This window comes from Lissotriton vulgaris, chromosome 1_1 (assembly GCF_964263255.1).
Source record: "Lissotriton vulgaris chromosome 1_1, aLisVul1.2, whole genome shotgun sequence".
NCBI lineage: Eukaryota > Metazoa > Chordata > Amphibia > Caudata > Salamandridae > Lissotriton > Lissotriton vulgaris.
The window spans coordinates 2,038,220,754-2,038,243,917 of record NC_141685.1 but is presented as its reverse complement, the minus strand read 5'-3'; the positions used below and the strand labels follow the sequence as shown (position 1 = coordinate 2,038,243,917).

Here is a 23,164-nt window from a genome sequence, read left to right as displayed (position 1 = left end):
TACTCGCAAGGGTCTCAAGGCGCTGGGAGGGGCGGGGGGGGGGGTACTGCTGATCGAACAGCCAGGTCTTTAGTTTCCTTCTGAAGGTCAGCAGGTCTTGGGTCTGTCATAGGCTCAGTGGGAGGGTGTTCCATGTCTTGGCGGCGAGGTGGGAGAATTATCTTCCGCCAGTTGTTGTTCTTCGGATGCGCAGGACGGTGGCGAGTGAGAGGTCGGCAGAGTGTAGCTGGTGGTTGGGGTTGTAGAAGGAGAGCCATCTGTTGATGTAGGCTAGGCCGGTCTTGTGGAGTGCCTTGTGTGTGTGGATGAGGACCTTGAAAGATATCCTCTTGTTGACGAGGAGCCAGTGCAGGTTTCTCAGGTGGGGGAGTGATGTGGCCATGTCGTGGTACATCAAGGATGAGTCGTGCTGAGGCATTTTGGATGCGTTGTAGTCGATTGATGAGCTTGGTCGGGGCTCCCGCATAGAGGGCGTTTACGTAGTCGAGTCTGCTGCTGACGAGGGCCTGGGTGACTGTCTTTCTTGTATCTGTTGGGATCCATCTGTAGATCTTGCGGAGCATGTGGAGGGTGTTGAAGCAGGAGGAGGAGACTGCATTGACTTGATTGGTGATTGAGGGCATTGAGTCAAGGATGATTCCCAGGTTGCGTGCGTGGTCGGAGGGGGTCGGGGCTGCCCCCAGTGCTGTTGGCCACCAGGAGTCGTCCCAGGCAGGCGGGTTGGAGCCGAGGATGAGGGCCTCCGTCTTGTCCGAGTTCAGCTTAAGACGGCTGATCTTCCATCCAGTCGGCGAGGGCCTTTATTCCATCATGGAGGTTGGCTTTAGCGCTGATGGGGTCCTTGGTGAGGGAGAGGATCAGTTGAGTGTTGTTGGAGTAGCAGATTATGTTGAGGTCGTGCTATTGGGCGACTTGTACAAGCGGGGCCATGTAAATGTTGAAAAGTGTTGGGCTGAGGGAGGATCCTTGGGGTATGCTGCAGATTATCTCGGAGGCTTCCGAACGGAACGGGGGGAGGCGGACGCTCGGGGTTTTGTCGGAGAGGAAAAAGGTGGTCCATTACAGAGCCTTGTCTCGGATCCCTGAGGCGTGGAAGCTTGAGCGTAGTGTGCGGAGAAAGATGATGTCTAAGTAGGCAGAGAGGTCTAGGAGGATGAGTGCTGCAGTCTCCCTGTTGTCTAGCAGGGTCCTGATGTCGTCAGTGGCGCCGATGAGGGCGTCTCGGTGCTGTGGTTGCTGCGGAACCCTGATTGGGGAGGGTCCAGGATTCTGTTCTCTTCGAGGTAATAGGTTAGCTGTCTGTTAACGATTTTCTCCATGACTTTGGCCGGGAAGGGGAGCAGAGAGATGGGTCAGAAGTTCTTGAGGTCTCTTGGGTCTGTCTTGGGTTTTTTGAGTAGGGCGTTGATCTCAGCGTGTTTCCAGTTCTCTGGGAAGGTCGCGGTCTCGAGGGAGAGATTAATGATGTTGCGTAGGTGGGGTGCAATGGAGCTGCTTGCTTTGTTGAAGATGTGGTGCGGGAATGGGTCTGAAGGAGAGCCGGAGTGGATTGTGCTCATGGGCTTGATGGTGTCATCAACGCTCACGCTGGTCCAGGCTAGCAAGGGGACGTGGTCATTGGTGTGCGGAGGGTCGATTGTGTTGCTGTCTGTTGGGGCTGTCTGGGTGTTGAAGCTGTTGTGGATGTCTGCAATCTTGCGGTGGAAGAAGGTGGTGAGGGAGTCGCATAGTGCTTTTGATGCCAGGATGTCGTTGGTGTTGGAGCTGGGGTTGGAGAGTTCCTTCACGATGTTGAAGAGCTCCTTGCTGTTGTGTGTGTTGTTGTCAAGGTGTTCTTTGAAGGAGGTCTTCTTGGCAGCCCTGATGAGGTGATGGTGGTTGCGGATGGCGTCCTTGTGTTAAGCGTGGCTGTCCGAAGTTTGTTCACTGTGCCATTTCTCCTCTAGTTTCGGGCAGGCTTGCTTGGAATCTAGGAGTTGTGAGGGTGAACCAACTGGCCCTCTTGCTGGTGTCTCTGTGGGGGGTTTCTTCAGCGGGGCGAGGGTGTTGGCGTAGTCCTCGATCCATCGTCTGAGGTTGTGGGCAGCGACATCGGTGTTGGAGGGTTCAGTCGGTGGGCTGAGAGCGAGGATTGCATGTAGTTGGTCTTCGGTGATTTTGCTCCAGAGGCGGTGGGGGATCTGTTGGGTGCGGTGGTGTGTGGTGGGTTTCTCGTAGGTGAAGTGGATGCAGCGGTGGTCAGTCCAGAGGAATTCGGTGGTGTGGCTGACGGAGACATGCAGGCTTGAGGAGAAGACTGGGTAGAGCGTGTGGCCGGCGGAGTGGGTGGGCGTTGTGACGAGTTGTCTCAGTCCGAGATTGGCGAGATTATCGATCGGGGTTGTGGAGTTGTCATTGTTGTTCTCAAGGTGAAAGTTCAGGTCTCCGAGGAGGATGTAGTCGGTGGAGGTCAGGGCGTGCGTGCTGATGAAGTCGGCGATGGAGTTGCTGAACTGGGGGCAGGGTCTGGGGGGGTCAGTAGACGAGGGTGCCTCTGAGGGTGGAGTTGGAGTCTGTGTGGATCTGGAAATGCATGTGTAAGGCGTTGCTGAGCGTGTCATTGGTGCTAGTCGAGACCCTGATGCTGTTCTTGTGGACACTGGCGATTCCTCCTCCGACTCGGTTGGTGCGGTCTCTGCGGGTGATCTTGTAGCTGTCTGGGAAGGCTATGACGATATCAGGTGCAGAAGAGTTGTTCAACCAGGTCTCTGTCAGGAAGGGGACATCCGGGGAGGTTGTGTTGAGCAGGTCCCAGAGCTTGACGGCGTGTTTGCGTGCGTAGCGGGTGTTCAGTAGTCTGCATCGGAGGTGGTTGATTTCTTTCTTGGCGGCTCTGTGGCTGGTGTAGCTGCAGTTCCGGCAGGTGAAGGGACCGTGTGTGCGTTTCAGGGCAGCCTTGAAGCAGTTGTAGGTCTGTCCGGGATTGAGAGCGTGCAGAGTGCTGGCGTCGTAGTGGCGGCGGTCGTCATGTTGGGTGCGGGGGCCAGGAGTTCTGGCACTGGGCGTGGTCCAGGCATGGACGGGCACAGATGGGCTTGCCGCGAGCCAGTGGTGTGACCGCGCAGTGGCCGGCATGTATGGGGAGGTGGGAGTGAGGAGCAGCTGGGAGGTGGGAGGCGGGGGCAGCGAATGGGCAGTCAGGGGCGGAGCCGCAGGGGACGTAGCAACGGGGGCGGTGAGGGGCGATGAAGGAAACAGAAGGCAAAAGGGGACAACAATTGAGGGGGAAACGAGTGGCAATGAGGGAAGAAAGGTCACAAAAAGGGCAAAAAGGTCACAAGAGTACAGGGGGAAACAAGTGGCACAGAAGGCAAAAGGTCACCGAAATGCAGTAGCAGCTAAGCAACAGAAGGCAAAAACGGGCAGAGAGACACGGGGGCGCGAGGGTAGCAGAAGGAAAAACCGGGCAGAGAGACACGGAGGCAGCCAGGGGAGCAGAAGTGAAACCGGGCAGAGAGACACGGGGGCAACGAGGGGAATAGAGGGAGAGAACGGGCACAGACCACATACAGGCAGCGGGGGAGACAGACAACAGCAGTCACAGACACAACAATGAAAATGCAGTCACTACAACGGGAGCAATGAAAGAAATTACAGGCAATACAATGGAGGATGAACAAACCTACGGCCTACCACTGGTCACCAGGGATGAGGCGCAGGTGGTAGCCTGCGGGTGGAGGAGGGCCTTGAACTTCCTTAGCAGCGGCAGCTGGGCAGGGAGGCACAGGCGGTGCTGTGCGGAGGGGGAGCGACCTACCTGGAAGGGTCAAGGGTTGCTCTCCTCATCACGCTGCGGCCGGCCTATATGGGGGCGTGGGAGTGAGGAGCAGCTGGGAGGCGGGAGGTGGGGGCAGCAAATGGGCAGTCATGGGAGTGTGGCCACAGGGGACGCATCGGCAAGGAGTGACAAAGGAAACAGAAGGCAAAAGGGTACAACAATTGAGGGGGAAACGACTGGCATAGAAGGCAGGGGAAACGAGTAGCACAGAAGGCAGAAAGGTCACAAAAAGGGCAAAAGTTCACAAATATACAGGGGGAAACCAGTGGCACAGAGGTACAAAGGTCCCAAGAAAGGGCAGAAAGGTCACAAAAAACAGGGGAAACGAGTGGCACAGAGGCACAAAGGTCCCAAGAAAGGGCAGAAAGGTCATAAAAAACGGGGGAAACGAGTGGCACAGAGGCACAAAGGTCACAAGAAAGGGCAGAAAGGTCACAAAAAACAGGGGAAACGAGTGGCACAGAGGCACAAAGGTCCCAAGAAAGGGCAGAAAGGTCACAAAAAACGGGGGGAAACGAGTGGCACAGAGGCACAAAGGTCACAAGAAAGGGCAGAAAGGTCACAAAAAAACGGGGGGAAACGAGTGGCACAGGAGGCAGAAAGGTCACAGAAATGCAGGGACAGCTAAGCAACAGAAGGCAAAAACGGGCAGGGAGAAATTGGGGGGCACAAGGGGAGGAGAAGGATAAATCAGGGGGAGCGAGGGGAGCTTAAGGGAAACCGGGCAGAGAGACACGGGGGCAGCGAGGGGAGAAGAAGGGAAACCCGGCACAGAGACACGGGGCAGCGAGGGGAACAGAGGGAGAGAACTGGCACAGACCACTTACAGGCAGCGGGGAGACAGACAACAGCAGTCACAGATAAATCAAATGTAAATGCAGTCACTACAACAGGAGCAATGAAAGGAAATACAGGCAATACAATGGAGAATGAGCAAACCTATGGCATACCACTGGCCACCAGGGATGAGGCGCAGGTGGTAGCCTGCGGGTGGAGGAGGGCCTCAAACTTCCTCAGCAGCGGCAGCTGGGCAGCGGCTGGCATGTATGGGGAGGTGGGAGTGAGGAGCAGCTGGGAGGCGGGGGAAGCGAATGGGCAGTCAGGGGGACGGAGCCGCAGCGGCGGGGCGGTGAGGGGCGACGAAGGAAACAGAAGACAAAAGGGCACAACAATTGAGGGGGAAACGAGTGGCAGAGAGGGCAGAAAGGTCACAAAAAGTGTAAAAAGGTCACAAGAGTACAGGGGGAAATGAGTGGCACAGAAGGCAAAAGGTCACAAGGTCACAAGAAGGGCAAAAAGGTCACAGAAAAACGGAGGAAATGAGTGGCACAGAAGGCAAAAAGTCACAAGAAAGGGCAGAAAGGTTACAAAAAACCGGGGGAAACGAGTGGCACAGAAGGCAGAAAGGTCACCGAAAAGCAACAGAAGGTAAAAACGGGCAGAGAGACACGGGCCGCGAGGGGAGCAGAAGGAAAACCTGCGGGTGGAGGAGGGCCTCAAACTTCCTCAGCAGCGGCAGATGGGCAGGGAGGCACAGGCAGTGCTGTGCGGAGGGGGAGCGACCTACGTGGAAGTGTCTGCAAAGCATACCTGTTGCCCGAATTTTTGTCCTGAATTTTGACCCCTTGTCCTGAATTTTTACACTCACCATCCTGAATTTGCGCCCATGCCATTATTCCTGCTTATATTTCGCACACTTTACATAAACCTGTATTCCCTAAGAGTATTTGCTTTTTCCTGAATTAAACCTCAAATAAACATGTTTATCCATTGTTTGAATTAAATAACGTTATAAGCTGTAACTGAAATGCTAAACGTACAAAAAATTAGTATCTTTGCCGACTTCTAGCCACACCCCTGACTCCGCTCACTGATCCAATCTTCGGTTAATCCCTCCCCCTGATTCCCCACCCACAGTTCCCCTACTTTTTATTCCCCACTTCGACCACTGGCTGGATGTCCTAGTCAAAATGATAGAACTTAAAGTTGCTGTTAACTGCAGGTGAGCAGAGGTTTTGCTGCTTGTACCTCAGAGCTGCCCCTTCCATTCTACACTGCTGGAAGTCCACCCCGTTAAACTTTCGTCTGAGAGGAATAGACCCAAAAATCTCGGGCAACATAAGTTTAGTGGGTGACAACTGCCAGTGGGAATGCACTCGTTGCTTCCGGCTTAAATAAAATTCCCCATGTACTTTTGCGGTGCTGGGAATTTTAAAAAAATTGCAAAGATGCCAACAATCAGCTGGATTATTCCTGAGAAATATATATTGCACATTTACCACATTTATTGTTCATTGTTTAAAGACAAGAGTGACAATTATGTTGATTCGTGTGGTTCATACTTGCTTAACAGGACAGAAATTGCTGTTCTATTTTCACACTTACATGCAAGCATGCTACATCCATTTCTGCTTCAGGCCTCCACTTGGTGATTTAATTTTGATAACACCAAATATAGCGTATTTTTAGAGCTGTAGCAATTACCAAGGATGGGCTCAATGAGATAATTGTCAAACTTATCACTTATGCGTTTATATTTTTGTATAAGTCGCCACCTGACATATTTTTGTGATGTAGGCTTTGGTGCGACCATATGTTTCTAACAAGCATCTTGGTATGGTTAGGATCTTTTTCGTACAAGTAAGCATTTTCTGGCACTTCTTTGATAAAACAATCTTTTGAACAACTTTTTCTGAGCTAAGGGCCAGATGTATCAAGATACACTTTTGCGATTCTCAAATAGCGATTTTTAAGGAATCGCTATTTGAGAATTGCAAAATGGTATGTATGTAGAAATTCCCAATTTTTTAGCGATTTCTTAAAATTCCTTACTTGCGATTAGCAAATTGCTAATCGCAATTAAGGAATAATTTCGTATTCATTTCTATGGGCCAGGAGGCCCATAGGAATGAATGTGAAATTATTCTCAATTTGCGATTCGCAATTTGCTAATCGCAAATTGAGAATAATTTCAAGGGTGCAAGGGTGTCCAAAGGACACCCTGTTGCACCCCTGAAATAAGCATGGGTGCACATGTGGTGCACATACATGCCCTAAGGGCATGTATGTGCATCACATGGCACTTTGAAAAATGCGAAAATTGCCATTTTTCATGAAATTCTCAAATTACCACCAACTTGAAGTTGGTGGTAATTTATGATTCCTCAAGGGCAATTAGCAATTTTTTTTGCATCATACATTGCATTTACGGAATTGCAAATTTTGCGATACCTTACATGCAATCGCAAAATAAGGAAACACAAATTTGCGATTCCTTATTTTGCACTGAAATTTGCTACATACATACCATTTTGCTCAAATGAGTTCGCAAACGCAAATTTCAGCGTTTGCGAACCCATTTGACCTTCATACATCTGGCCCTTAGATGCATGTTCACACCACATTGCCTTGCTATTTTAAACTACCTAACGAGAAGAAACAATGTTCAACCAAAAAACGGTGTTGCTGATGAGTAGTGAAACAACAAAGACATTGAATAGAAACAAATACCTTCAAGTAACATCGTGATTTCAAATAACACAATTATTAAAAATCTGCACCAACAACCCCTGTTACATTACAGTAAAACATGCTTTATGTCCTTCAATAATTAAGGACAGCACGCTATATGGAACAGAATGTGTAGCAACCTTTGAACTCATATTCCTTTGGGTTAAAGGCATTTAATGTTTAAGTTCTTTACCTTATAGTTGTCTAAGATTAGCTACAAATCTCTGCATATTGATTACTGTAAACCAGAGCATCATGTTAACTCAGTACCTTTGAGTAACTATATGGTTACGCGAGTCTCCTTCACAGTTTCACAGAATTTAGGGATGCTATGCAAAAAGAGTGGTCAAGGAAATGTAACCATAAACAATGACAGTACTGAAAAGCAACTCCAGAGGCAGCAACATGCACACGACACTGTTGTAGAAAATGTTATTCACATTTTATTTAAATTCATCCAAGCTTTGGACTCATTTAGCATTTTGATGCACACGTTTTACGGTTCTATGGTTATCTTTCAATTTCTATTATTTAGCAGATGATCTGAGAAGCTTGGTATATTATAGGTCACTGGTCATATGCACTGATGCCCCATGGGGGCATAACACAATGCATTAGGTAATGCTCATGGTAGAAAACAATGCATTCATCTTTGTTGCTGGTGCAAGAAAAACAATGCATTTTGCCATAAGTGCAGTAGAAAACAAGGCATTAACTATAGTTGCAGAAGAAAACAGCATTGGCGCCCGTTGGCACAAAATACAATTAATTAGCACCCTCTGCTAGTAGAAAACAATACATTAGCTTTCCATTGCTACCCCCCACCCCCACAGCCCCATAAGCGTTATACATTTATGAAACACACTCAGGACAGATAAAGAACACATTTGCTGTTTTTTATTGGCGCCTGGTATGGCAATAATACTGAAAAAGGGAATGCAGAAAACAGGATGGTGGAAACCCACTTTTTTTTTAAGAGTACATCAACTCCTGCTTTTTTTTTATTGTGGCATGAATGATAAACAAAAACATGAAAATATACAACTTATATTACACTATGTGTTATGAACAAAATATAAATCTATAACTCTATGTTATATTTACATAATTATTTCTTTTTTATTAAATTTCAAGTGAGATGGTAGGTTGCACATACTTTGTTTTGAGCTCCAGGCATTTGATTGTCTCTTCTTTTACTTAATTCATGTGTAAATCCAAAACAAATTGGAAGAACTAAGAGCTTTAGAGCCAGAGGAGCTATTCTATATAAATACTGTTTCAGCATTCGGCAAACCAGTGGCAAGCGGACTAGGAGCAGAGCAATCGGACAGCAGAAACCTCATTTACAAATTTTCATTTACGAAAATGGACAGAGTTTAGAGGTAAAACGGAAAAAAAAATGTTCAGACATAAATAACATATTCCTCCTCTGTTTTGCATGACATACACAACACAGCTTAATCGACCTGAAATCATTTGGCAGAAATCTGGCAAAAGTGACATTTTATTTCAGCAGAACTGTGCTAAAGTGAATGCACTTCTTAGACAAATGTACCCTTAAATGCAAGGACTGCCAGGTAGAGCGGGGTTAGGCCTCAAAGGTGGTGCACATTGGTGGCTTCCCAAAAATCTGCATTCAAAACTCTGCACTGTGGTAAGAAGATTGGAGGGAGGAGGATGAGCATCCAGTAACCCATTGCATCCATCTGTGGATGAGAACATGGACACATCCCAACAACTGTAGACCTTGCTTTTACTTTGCAGCATCACTTGGTATTTTCTTATTCAAAAGTATTCAGACTATGTCTGCCAAAGAGCAACAAGCTAATGATGAGCCTACTTTTTTAACATAATGTAGGACAGTAACAGTCTGTCCCAGATGCTTATGCATTAATGTAGAGCGGATAATATCCTACCCTTGTACCGCCAACACAGTCACTCTACCCACAGCAGGGAAGGGCACAGGTATTTCCTAAACTGGACCTTACAAGAGCCATCTGGATGTTTTCATCACAACAGAGTGAAGATTTCCACAGCAAGTAACAGATACCTAAAATACATAGCTATCACGTTTCCTGGTGTGTACCCAGGTGTGACAAGCATCTGGTATTGTACATCTAAATGTATTTCTAGATGTGTCAATCATATGAGCTCAGTCTAATATTTAAATATATGTGAGATGTATGAAAAGGCATGTCTTCTTTACTGCAAATGCACCTTGGATGAGGAACGTTTTTATGTTGTTTCTGAAAAAACACAAGTCAACAACTTGAAAGTTTGGAAATGGTGAGCACTTTACTAGAAGGTTATGGTTCGGTCATTAAATCCTTATTGGCTGGTGTACAGGAGCAGAACCACACAACCGTGCTCCAAAGGTCCGATAATCAAACCATTGCAAAAAGGAGCTGGTAATTTGTGGTTCTTACCCCTGTTGAGGCTCATCCTGGTGGACTCCTACAATCTTGACACATACTATATTGATGACCTCATTCCTTTTGGTCCTACCTCATGAAAACACATCCAAAGTTAGGGTCAGCTCCAGCTTTCAGATGGCTTGAAGTCAACCATGCACTTGACAACTGTTGCCAATAAGCTTGCTCCGCTCGAAATACTGGGGCCATTATATCATTTTCAAGTAAAATTAAAGATATATTTTGGTATATATAATTAAGATTCTCAAGGGATTCTTCTTTTCGAAGCAAAGATGTACACCCACTAGCAGTTTTGATAAGACATTGATCACAAAGGCGGTGTGTTCCCCGTGACCCGTTGGTTATCTCTATCTTAGGAAGAACAGAACTCTTCCAAGACTACTCAAAGAGTCGCAAATGCAACTTAGGTTGTGCTAAATTATGTGGTAATCTTATCCTAGGTACTCCAGGAAGAAGAGTGCTATATATAATAGAAGACTCTTTCTCATGATAGTGATAAATGAAATAAGCCATGGTACATTTGGGGTTCTACCTCAGGGTGCAGTTCACATTGGCCGTAATGTTACCATGCGTGCCAACAAACAAATGCAACGGGTTATTCCTAACACCGGAAAGGTGACTGCCGGTAGAGCGTGTGAACCTTGAATTTAGAATACAAACTGATGTTACAAACCAATTGAAACCGTAAAGGGTCAGTACCCTTTCATAACTGGCATTGGCAGTGCTCAGCGAAGGCTCTAATACTGCCTCCACTATTGTGCATTGCAGAAAAGAATGCAGATGACACCTTTCATTTGCAAAATTTTGAGGCACTAAAGTCAATACAAAACCTATTTACGGTTCCCAAAAATATAGGATATCAATGATGACCTTTTGTTGAGAATTTGCTTTTATCTGTTATGAGAATACTAAAAACCTCTTCTCTTGACAAACTTTGGGGTCCTTCTATTTGAGGAGGAACTTTAGTGCTTTCAAACATTCTGCTACAAGAAAAAGACTTAGTTTGATGCCACTCAGGAGTTTAAGACCAATGCAGCTGCACATATTTTCAGCTTTATATTTTATATAAATACAGAACATCTCTGGTACTGGAGAGAGATGCTATTATTAATTCAGTTAGGATTAACTGGCACAGTACTGATTTCCAGATATCTGCAGTTATATTAGCTTTTATTATTACTTGGTTTCAAACAAACCCAAATATAAAAAAAGATAACACAATACTGCCCAATCTGCTGTTCATAGTGAACACAATCTTGTATATTTTGTTACAGTTTTCTCTGAATAAGCCTGACTGCTGGCACCAACCTGGAGCTAAAACAAAGTAGTCCTGTAGCCCAAAGTCATAGAATTAAACATTGCATTTTAGCATGATAGAAAATACGTTTCCAGCAAATGTGAAGGGAACCCACAAGAGTCAAAAAATGTTTTGTTCACCTCAACTGAGAACAAATATAAAAAAATAATTAAAAAACCCAAAACTAAAATTGCCGTTTTCACATTTTACATACGAAAAATGATATAAAACAATTGTCTTTTGTTACGCTTTTCCAAAAAGAGTGCTTCAAAAACAGATTGGCTCGAGACAATCATGGCATTTAAATAATCAGAATGAATGCAAAGGGAGATTAAGATTTGAGGACTATGCTTCAGTTCATTCAATCCTTTCAATTAGGCGTTGACATTTATTATTAGTGGGCCCCACCGGAAGAGAGGCAATGGGGAGAAGAAGGAAAAGGATGACTTATTTGCAAAATGGAAAAAAAAGAGTACATTTTAATATCAGACAGCTTTCTCATGCTGCATTTCCAAATCAAAGCAGGATAAAATACTATTGAAACAAAAAAGAAAATAAATTATACATAACTTACTAATCTGGGAACAGCTGACCATTATTATTATTATACTTAATATTATTATTATTATTATAATTATTACAACATTAGCAAGAATAGGCAGTTCAACTGAAAAATACAGTCATCAAATACAAACGGAAACGAAACAAAACAAAAATAAATCTGACATGCAGGATATGATCAGGGACTCATTAAGAAATATGGGGAAGTAAATTTTTCTTTTTCTGAGTGTTGTTGTAAGACTTAACAAAAAAAATGATGCTGGGGAGAATCTTCACACATCCAAGCTGCCTATGAGAGCTTCATATTTATTTTTTTTGGCCAACTTTTGAATATGTTTCTTAGTTGCTACTCCTGTCCCCTCTTCTGCGGAGAGGGGGATGGTTCTTTCTGAAAGCACAGCCGCACTAAAGCGGGAAATGCAGATGGACCTTGCCAAGGCTGAAGTGCCACTCAGTGGCTTCATCCACTTTTTTCCCCAGAGGCTCAAAGCTTCTTCTATCGGAGAAACAACCTAGGAATAATCAAACATTGGTAAGACGTTTCAAAAGAAAGTAGGAATGGTAGAGAGGCCCACAATAGCTATGAGCAGGACGACATGTGGCCGGAGGCTGGCAGAACTCTAGCATTGTACTGCGTCAGATTAGCCTGTTGCTTTGCAGGGAAGCTAATATTTTTTTGTTGTTGCATTTTTAGTGTACCATGATCGGGCATAAGAGAGGGATCTGGGGTTGGGATCATGGTATGTGGGATGATTGTTTATTTTATCAGTTCTAAGAGACATAGAACTGAGCTAAATATCAATATACGATATTTAGAGTGCAAAGAGATGTTTCTCATACTCAAATACAGCTTTGGAAAATAACCTAATTCATTTTTTATCTGAGACATTTGGGTGAAGAGGTGGTTACAAACTGTTGCCTTTGTCTTATACATTCAAACAAAAGTGTGTCTCATGTTGGGTAAAAAAAAAACTTGTTAGAAATAAGCATTTTTTCTGTGAAATGAACAAGGACCACAACTTTTAATTTTGGTGGGTGAAACATTCGATGCCCCACCTGCATTACTGTGGATAAATTGGATAAATTCTAAAGTCACCAAACTTTTTCTGGTTCAGAATGCTGACATTTCTCTGTACACTAGACCTCACGGCACTGCACTCGGGATTAAAGCATCTGTCGCCCAGACTGTACTGTGATTATTTACTTTATCAACTATACATTGAACAGAATATTTGAAGTGCAAATAAAAATGAAAAGCTCCTTGCTGACTATTCAGCTACAGGATGTGAGATTTCATCCCAGAGCATAGTTTTACTTCGAATGGTCCATCATATTTCATTAGTACCATAACACACACATACTCACGCGCACACAGATTCAAGATCATAAAATATTATCTAGTTCTTTATGCCTCTCTCACTTTTTCTCTTTCACCTGAGAACTGCACCTACAGATTCTGTTACAAAAAATAGTCAAATCTTCCAGCTGCTGGTATATCATTTTTTTCAGGGATTGTCTAAGACATAACACTGCCCTAAGTTAAGACAGACCAGTAAAACAATTGTTAAAAAACTGAACTATTTCAAGACTCCAGTACAAATTTGGCACTTGCTAAGAGATGCAGTGAAGTGTGCAATTGGCGTAGAACAGTCCTTTCTGAACAACATAATTGCTTGTTGGATGGTTTGACAAAAAATAATTCCCAATACTCTCACCCCCAGAAAAAAGAAACGTATAGGAGGAGGTAAGCAGAAGAGGGATGCTTTTAGTTTTTTTTCTGTCAGGTGCATTACCAAAAAAATTGTATTTGTCTTTAAACTGTAGCACAAAAACAACAAAACACTTTCACAAGCCACTTGTTGGCACTGTGTACCTGAGTGAGAATTTCTAGAACATTGTAGAACAAACAGCCATTGAAGTTTATTTGAAAAAAAACAGGTTGTAGGGTAAATTCTTCAGTGCTTGAGAGCAGCAGCTGACTTACTGGCATTATTTTACCCATAGCTTATTTTATTCTTTTGTTGTTGGTGGTGGTGGTGTTGTTGTTGTTGTTGTTGTTGTTGTTGATGAAGCTTTTTTTCCTTTTCTAGCCATTGGATGCAGACTGAGGTCTATTAGTCAGCCGATGTCCCATCTAGTTAAGACTAATAGTTAAAGTAACAGTCAGTGTATGAGAACGTTAATGTGCTTGGCCACTGGTAAGGATGAGCCAGCTGGGGCTTGTTAAGTCCTCTAAGGTTCTAATTGTTGACCCTCATCAGTTTGCTTGTCCTGCAATGTGATTTTCACTGTCACTGCCATAGTCCACCTCAGGGTCATCTTCCTCATCGTACTCATCGTACATTGCTCCATTGATGTCCGCCCTCTCCATCTCCTCTTTGATGTGAGGTTCCTCGGTTTTGATTCCATAAGTGCTCTGGATGACGGGCATCCCTGGCTCGGGGCTACTGGAAACACTTGAGTGCTCCGACGGCAGATGAGGCGACGGCATCCCTGCCATGGCGATAGCTCCTGGATAAACCACTCCAGCTGTGCTGATGGGAATCTGTGCTTGTTGCCTGCAAGACAAAAATAAACTTTAGAGTAGGACATCAGCGAAGTAAATACAACTTTTCTGAGCTCATCAACCTTGGGCAGTTAACACCGTACAACCCATTGCCTCATATCTGTGGGTAAGCCATAGACACCGCCATTCATTAGAAGCTACGGGGTGTATTCAACACTGCTCTCGGACTCTACGAAAAGGAGTCTTACAAGGAGGATCTCCTCGAGACCCCAGGTACACCAAGCTCAAATTCAGGAACAGCATTAAAGATATGTTTAGTAGCAACACATTACAAGCAGAACAGCCCAAAAGGCTACAGTGAAACTGCAAAACTGCAGACAATACTGAGCGGTTTGATTGGTTGGGGTCTTGGGCCAATAAGGTAATGCCACTGATGCTTGAAACCACAGGGTGCCTGTTGCATCGAAAAATTCTTAGGCTGGCCTCTGACATAAAACCTATCACCAGCTCCGAAAGATCAGAAGGGAACAGTCTCTAGACTAATCCACTCTGTCTCGAAGGGAATAAATATATTTTTGTGCTTGGTCACAAATTGTGGGTTACCTGCCTTCAGTGATTCAAACCTTTCCCATGCACTCTATTCTTAGGAAAACAATCCTTCATTTTTAGTTCAAGGCTCTGATCAGCAGCTAGTACACCATGCCCGTGCAGTTACGCCTTGGTAGTGATATGATTTACTGAGGATATTAAACAACTTCATGCATTAACCCATTACCGCCTTGTCGAAACTCTTTGGAGGGGATCTGTTACAGCTTTACTCTTTTTAAATAACAAATGTATCCATCAGCGTTTTTTTTAATTATTATTATTTACAGTTTGGCAGATAGAACATCACCACCATTGTGACGGAATATTCTATGTGCCATATTACAAATAGAATATAGTCTATGGCACTTCTAGTATGGCACATAGAATATCTGTCATGTTTTAATGGAGTGGCCGGTCTGCCAAAGTCTAAATAAAGCTTTTTGTATGAAAAGAATTTTGAAAATTTTTAAGGCAGGCAGTACATCACTCTTCCTCTGATGCTCAGTATCCTCTGACAACTTTGGGCCGAAATAAATTAAATTTGCATTACCTGATGGACTTAGAACAGTTTTTTGATCCTCAACTTGACCCAACTGATCACCAAACCCATGCACAAAACCTAACACACACTCAATCCCCATCTTCACCACCAGCAGCAGAATCAAATTCAGCCACACCATAGAACTCTCCTAGACTGATCAAACCATCATACACTTCACCATCACCGACACCCAGCACACCATCACCAGGCAGCAGATCTCTCCCCACCACAGATAGAGCAGGCTCATTGAATCTCAGATGTCACAGACCCTTGCCACCTCCAATCCGAGGCCTCAACAGATCTCGACCACACCGTCCCGAACTTTGCCACCTGGATCACTTACTGCACCAACAGAGTTGTGTCACAAAAGCCCCGCTGACAGAGCCGCTAACAAACCAGCCTTCAGACTATCACCAGCACATCAAAGAAGCTAAGAAAAGACCCATCACCATCTGCATAGACTCCGCTGCCAACCACACAAAGGAACTCTTAAAAATAAGTCATAGAATTCTCCAGCCCGACAGCCATAGAGAACACCATCCACCCCTCCCAAGACCTCTGTGACACCCTCTCATACTACTCCCACAGCATGATCACCAACATATACAACAATTTCAACATCCAACCAGCCACCATCAACCAGCAAACAACAGCCAAACATCACCACCTGATCACAGCTCACCACCCGACCACTTCAGCCATCATGTCTTCCATCCACTCCAGGGTGCCCACCGATCCCTGCTCCCACCACCTCTACAACCTCGCAAGAAACCCAATCAGCACGTAACTAATCAGTATCCTCAACACCTCCATCTTCACAGCAACCTTGCTAGACAGATGGAAACATGCAGACGTCAGACCCCCCCTAAAGAAAGCCGCTGCTGACCTCATTCATCTAAAAAATTGTCTGATCTCACTGCTCCCCTACTCGGCCAAAGTTCTTGAGAAAGGCACGAACAGCAGTTCACCAAATTCCTGGAACAGAACCACCTACTGGACGCCTCTCAGTCAGGATTTCATGCCAACCACAGTACTTAGACCATGCTGATTGCTGCCGCAGACGATATCAGAATACTTCTTGATGGGAAACATCCTAAACAACTAAGTTTTAATTACGACGTACCTGAATAACAAATTCCAAACAACGATAAATCCTGATCAGCGAAGTCCTGAACAACAAAGTACTAAACCACGACTTTTCCCGTACTGCAATGCAAAACTATGCGTGGCATCTTTCCACCCCCATTCTCTGGCCGTGGTACAATGAGTTGCACGTCACTCTTCCCCCCTACCTGCTGCTAAGGCCTGACATTAATCTCCACCCCCCTTCCGGACTGCTCACGTCACTCTTCCATTCGAGCGTTGGACGAAATCACACATTTGGATCACATATTTTTCAACCATGTCAATTCCAAGGACATGGGGATATTATGACACAGATTAAAATAAAATATAATTTCACCAGAGTGCCATAGGGACACGAGAGAGAAAGGACAAATAAGAAAATAAATGGACAATGTGTCCATAAAGTTTTTGTATTTTTTATCTCGGACATGTGCCTTTAATGACCATTCCATGACCCTGAAACGCCGTGATGGTACACGTTAATGGGATACAATTGGTGAGGGTGTGAACCCTACACGGCCAGACGCCAGCCATGGCAGCAGCAACAGGCGCCTAACACGGTAAGGACAGAGCCTATTACCCATTTTTCGCTATGTTCTTCACGACACTCCCTCTCCACTTTTCAACGATAATAGACGGTTCTTGATTATGAACGTATGGAATTTTTAAATGTAATGTATTGCATTAAAGTTTTATGGCGAATCCCTGTGATGCACTATTCAGGTACCGGGCTCCATAGGGGCACCAGTGATGCATTACTGCATCTTGCGAGCGGACTTGAGTAAATTTGGAACACTGGTTCCACCTTGTGGACATTTCTATAAAATAAAATATATTATCATTTCTCAAGACTCTAACCATGCATTTTACTATTGTTATATGGGGAATCCCTGTGAGACACCATTCTGGTTCAAGGCTCCGGACGGGTAGGAACTCTTTTACATCACACAAGTGTGTTTAACTGTACCTTGGAGTAAACTTTATCAGACTAGGAACTGTGGTTCTGCCTAAATTTACACCTCTATCTAATAATTTATTATCATTTTCCAACTCAGTATCAACAATAAACATCATGTTTACAATGCATACTGGGGATTCCGTAAATGCACTATTGTGGTTTCGGAAGTCGTTGTAAAAAAAGTAGTGGTTTAGCATTGCTCATTGTTTAGTTTTCGTGGTTCAGGAAGTCGTAGTTTAGGCAGTAGTTGTTTAGTCATACATCCCTCCTTGACTGTGGAGAAATTGTGGCCCTAATCCTCCTCAACCTCTCTATGGTGTTCAACACAATCTCCCACAACACCCTCATCAACAGACTCTACAACATAGTCATATGCCAAGACACCCTCAAGTGGATCACCTCCTTCCTCACAAGACACACACGGAGCATCCGACTGCCTCCATTCATCTCTGTAGCCAAAGACATCATATGCGGTGTACCACAGGATCATCCCTCAGCCCCACCCTGTTCAACATCTACATGACCCCCCTCGCAGACGTCATCAGATCCCATGGACACAACAGGATCTCCTATGCAGACGACAGTCATCTGATCCTCTTAGTCACCAAGGACCCTGCCAAACCCCAAAACCAACTTCTGCAACAACATGACCAACGTAGCCAAATGGATGAGAGACAACTGCCTCTAACTGAACTCCGACAAAACTGAAGTACGGATCTTCAGAAAGAATCTTTCCGCATGGAGCTACAGCTAGTGGCCTGCAGAACTCTGATCCACACCAACCGACCATGCAAGCAACCTCTGCATCATCCTCAACAGCTAACTGACCATGAAACAACAGGTTAACGTAATTTGCATGCTCTGCAGAATCTTCAGATTGATCCCAACCAAACCAGAAAGTCTGTTACTCAGTCCCTCATTACCAGCCGCATCAACTATGGGAATGCCCTCTATGCCAGCATCTCCATCCAGCTCCTCAGAAGACTCCAGACCATGCAGAACGCCTTAGGCAGACCTCCCCAAACCTTCCCAAACAAACCCACATCGCCCCCACCGTGAGACCTCCACTGGCTCCCCATCTAGAAAAGATGCCAGTTCAAGATCCTCATGCACGCCTACAAAACCCTCCATGACCAAGAACCTGCCTACCTCAACCACTGACTGAACTTCCACCAACCTGCTACACATCTACGTTCCTCTTCACGCACCCTCGCACACACCACCGCATCCGCTGCACCCGCAGAGGCGACTGCTCTTTCTCCTACATCGCAGACAAGCCCTGGAGCGTCCTCCCCCTCCAGATCCGTACAGCCCCCTCGCTTAGCAGGCTTCAGAAAGAGGCTTAAGACCTGCCTCTTCGATGGAGAAACAGCGCCCGCCCAAATACCGCTCGATGTGACAGCGTTGCGCTTTACAAATGATGATTGATTGATTGAATAAAGACAGCTGGCGATAAAAGCATTATAATTTTTCCTTTAAATTAGGCTGGAAACATTATTGTTTCTCTATGTTTAGCTTCTAAGCGTAGCGTTGAACTATGCTAATGCAATTTGAAGCATAAAAATGTTGCCTGTAAACTTTTGTGTTCCAACACATTAGACCAAACTGGCTGTTGGTTCAAAAAAAGTAATGGGGCAGGCTTGTGACCTGAAGGGGCACGGGAGAAAACACCTAAAGAAGTAATCCAAAAAAGTAATTTAAATTGAACAGGTTTAATGATGCAGTATTGTTTACATGACACCTGCAGTTAATCAATTCGTGTTGAGTATCCTGTAGAAATTGGAACACTGCATTCCATTTCATGGGCATTCTAGCATACACAAGTCCCATTTGCTCTCTTAATGGGGCACCAAAAGCATACTTGTCTTCATGCAATAAAGTCTTTTTTTGGTTAGAAAAAACTTTAGTTTGAGAGTGACCAATGTGTTTTATTGTAACGTCGAGGAGGTTGCAGTTATTACATTGCAAACATGGTACTCATTACGAGGAGCAATTCTCTTTTACTATGCTATGCGTTTTTATTATCTTACATTTTCTGATACATGTGTCCGAAGTCCCACTTCTAAATCCTACTTCCCAAAACAATATATACTCTTAACAGCTTTAACTCCTTCACTCAATGCTTTCTTTCAATGATTCTTAAAAATGTTTCAGAGGATGGCATGCCCGATTCCTTATGCACTTTTGTATCATGACTTCAACATCTCTACTACAGGTTTGCAATGTCAAGTTTGATGTTTTAAATCCTTCAACAATCGGCACAGATGACTTTGTGGTGTGATTTCGGAGCAGCATCCTCAAGTGACATCTTATGACAGGCTAGAGATGGAGCTCAGCCATGGCCTCCTGCTGCACAGAATCGTGTCAGCAGCAGGCAACGCTTGGGATCTGAAAGTGTCTTGTCAGAGTTGGTCTTGGAAGACTGACAAAACAAGTTAGTGCGGCAGGTCATCGGAGTACCCCATATAAAGGGATAGGTTCTTTGTTTACTCTAGCTTTTTAATGTAGCACAGCCTTAAGTCTGAAGTGCAGTGAAACATTTTACATATAAGATTCGGTCTATAGACCAGTATGGTGCAGGGTGTCTGGTTGAGCACGGTTTCCAGAAACTACGTTGTGATGCCCTGGAGCAGGTAAATGGCAGAGTGCTGGACAGAACACTATAGTTGCTTTTACCTACTTACAAGGCCACATATTTACAATGTGGTCCTGTGCTTCAGTAGCAAGATGGAGAACAAGAATCGGAGGGTATGGGACTGCCAATCATAGAAATTACAGGCATCATCCCTCACAGGCTAAGGGCATTTTGCCCGAGTCAACAGCATGTAGATGGTATTCTCTACCTAGAACTCTGTGCCCCATGAAATATTGTCGTCATATCAAGGAGCGTGCGAGGGTTCCGAATAATGGTCAGCACCAGTAAGTGTCTGGTTACATGATATACATCCTTCAAGACGACGCCCATAGGCTCGTTTTCCCACATGTTGTACACGTTTCTGATCCAACCACTAGATGGCAGAAGTATGTAAGACATGAGCTACTGCAACCTAATCCTGCTGTGTGATAGTTTCTTTAGAGCTGCTGGTGGAGAAAGGGAAAAGGCACCATCGTATGAAAGTAACATGCTTGCTTTTTAAATTATCCATTGCAAAAGTGTTAATAGTGCAACACGTCTCAGTGCTTAATTTGTGCTGGTGGTTGCAGACCGATGACACCAGTACTCAGTTTTGCACACCAGGGCTAAGAAAGAGAAGGTTAGTAAAGGAGGGAGGGAAGAGAAAGATAGGAAAACAGTGGCAGAGGTTGAAAACAGGGAGGAAAGGAACATGCAATAGTGAGACAAAAGGACTGGAAATGCACAGTGGTGGAAGAAAGTGGCAAGAGAGGAAATGAAGAACAGTTGGCTTTGGTAGTCAGCAAGCAGTGCAGGTGATGGCCACTGCCAGCAATAGGCTGCTATTAAAAATGTTGCCCTCTGGATTTACTTATTTACAAGTTCATCAATGCATTTGGTTTTATGAATGTCATACACTTTGATCACTATGATATTGTTATGTATTTTTAGCTCACAATCAGGAGCAGCATCGAAAACTGTATGTTGTTAATCTTCCAAATGACAGAATCCATACCTTTTGAAGCCGGGGCACTTCAAACGCCTATTACTTAAAATCAGAATGAATGCTAACGATTAAGTGACTGAAACCACTTACCCTACGTTGAAATACTGTCTCATCTCCTGCCGTCTGTTGCGCATGATTGCCTTGTACTCGCCAATCCGCAGCTTCTTGCCATCCACGAGGCACGTGCGCTTGGGCCGGGGCTTGTACTTGTAGTCTGGGTACTTTTCCAGGTGCTGTTTGCTTAGCCGCGCTTGTTCTTCATAGTACGGCTGCTTCTCTAGGTTTGTCATCGCCTTCCAGCGGGAGCCTGTAAGACACAAACGGGACAGGCTCGGTTGTGATGCAAGGCGCCTTATTACTGAAATGTACAACAGATGATACATCTCGACAAGCAAGCTCAGAAACTTGAACACCAGAGCAGGGGTGGCTCAAAATGCACGTTTCTCTACTTGTATACTGTGAGTCTAGGAGAGCCCTTCCTTGCACCCCAGGCAGACTAGGTTAGGGTACAAACAAGAGAACCCTTCATATCCTGCCCAGTGCCCCGCATATGGCCCGGGCCCACCAGTTCATATCATCCTTCTGCAGCATAGACCAACACTCCGACCACTGACACATTGAACATGTCTTCCATGAGCGCCATCTTGAACGTCCTCTGGCGTCATCCTGTAGAATTACAAATGCCGTGGCGCTGCAGCCCGCGCATTTGGGTCTGTGAGCTCAGGATACCTTGGTAAATCACAGGAACTGCTGTTTGTCTGTGTATTGTTTTGACTTGTGCCTTCCTTACGCCCCTTCCACTGTACGGCACTCAGCTGCGTCACAAACCTACACCAATGTGCCTCATAAATGAAATACATAGAGTTGTATCCATGTGGCAAACAAAAGCAGTACTGAACGGTGCCACACGCGTCCCATTCTCTAGGTCAAAACTCGCCAATTGCACGAGTTTCACATTTACTTGTTTGGGTGACAAAGAATGCCTACTTTAGTCTAAAAACGAACATTATTTACATACAAATCCCAGTCTCTCAAACTGGAGCAAGGTGTTACACAAGCAATGATTGGCTCATTGCCAGATCTAGGCACAGAAATAAAATGCAGTCCTCAATGGAAAACACATTTAGAATGTTTGATAGGGTTTGTTAGCCATTTAGACTAATTGCAAAACAACAAAACATGCCCTTGATCAGAGAAAGATTAACAAAGGATGTAATTCTAAACTCAGAAATTCTTGCAGCGCATTATTATTGCGATTACGGTGATTTCCTCTGGTATTTCCAAACATGTCAGGAGTTCTGTTGTCATGGGAGTCACTCTTGGATGACTGAGCAGTAAACATAACATACACGCTCACATGGCGGGCCCACCTTCAAGACCATGTAGGAAAATACCGTTGAGATGAAGAAGACAGCTTGCTAGTACTTATGCTATGCAAAACAATATAAGCCCAGCGGCCCAGAGTTCTTTTTACGAGATCACTGCTAGCTCTGATCAATGCTGGAGGTGCTGTTAGTCTGCCTAGTCTGGATTCACCCAATGCTTGAAATAGAAAAATAGAAATGCAGGTACCCTGTACTAGAGGACCTGCTCGTTTCTGAGAAGTGCCGGTACTCTGCAATCAAAAGTATTGTTACTCTTGAGAAGTGCAGGTACTCTTCCTCTCAAAATAAAAAAGTGCAGATACTCAGTACCAGACAGTACCGGCCCAGTTAAAGTACTGATTCTATCTCATGGAACTTACTTCCACCAAGTGCTCGATTTGTAAAAAACGTAAGTGCCAGAGCCCTCGTCAGGAGGCCACTGCAGCCTGCAACATTCATTGCCCCTTTCAGTGCTGCCAATGACAATACCAACCAGGCCCGGATTGGCCGATGAGGGCACCGGGCAATCCCCCGGTGGGCCGCATGGTTGGGGGCCGGTTTTGGGCCCCTGGGGCCGGTTTTGTTACAGGGCCGTTATGCTGCAAAAACGGCCGAGACCGGCCCCGTCACAGAGTGCGGTCGAACCTCTCCCCCCTCCTCTCTCCTCCCGGAGGGGGAGAGGGGGGCCGGCCAAGCACTTTGTCAGGGCCGGTTCTGATTCTCAGTCCAGCCCTGATACCAACTCAACTACTAACATCACACTCTAACAAGTGTGACAATCCATACTATCTCAGGGACCCAAAAATAAAGGATTGGCCTGGGTGTAAGTTATTAATGTATACTCA

General features: G+C 45.1%; 1 protein-coding gene across 3 annotated transcripts in view; it reads right to left on the bottom strand.

The window, feature by feature from the left end:
• Positions 1-13,645: 13,645 nt before the first annotated feature.
• The window catches only part of SOX5 (SRY-box transcription factor 5), a 441,228-nt gene continuing 431,709 nt past the window's right edge, over positions 13,646-23,164 (bottom strand). For all 3 annotated transcript variants that reach the window (XM_086920362.1, XM_086920351.1, XM_086920354.1), the window contains 2 exons: positions 21,046-21,262; positions 13,646-14,175 (listed from right to left, as the gene is read on the bottom strand). In XM_086920362.1, coding sequence (XP_086776488.1) covers positions 13,875-14,175; positions 21,046-21,262 — 518 coding nt within the window. In that variant the 3' untranslated portion in view covers positions 13,646-13,874. The remainder of the gene's footprint in view (positions 14,176-21,045; positions 21,263-23,164) is intronic.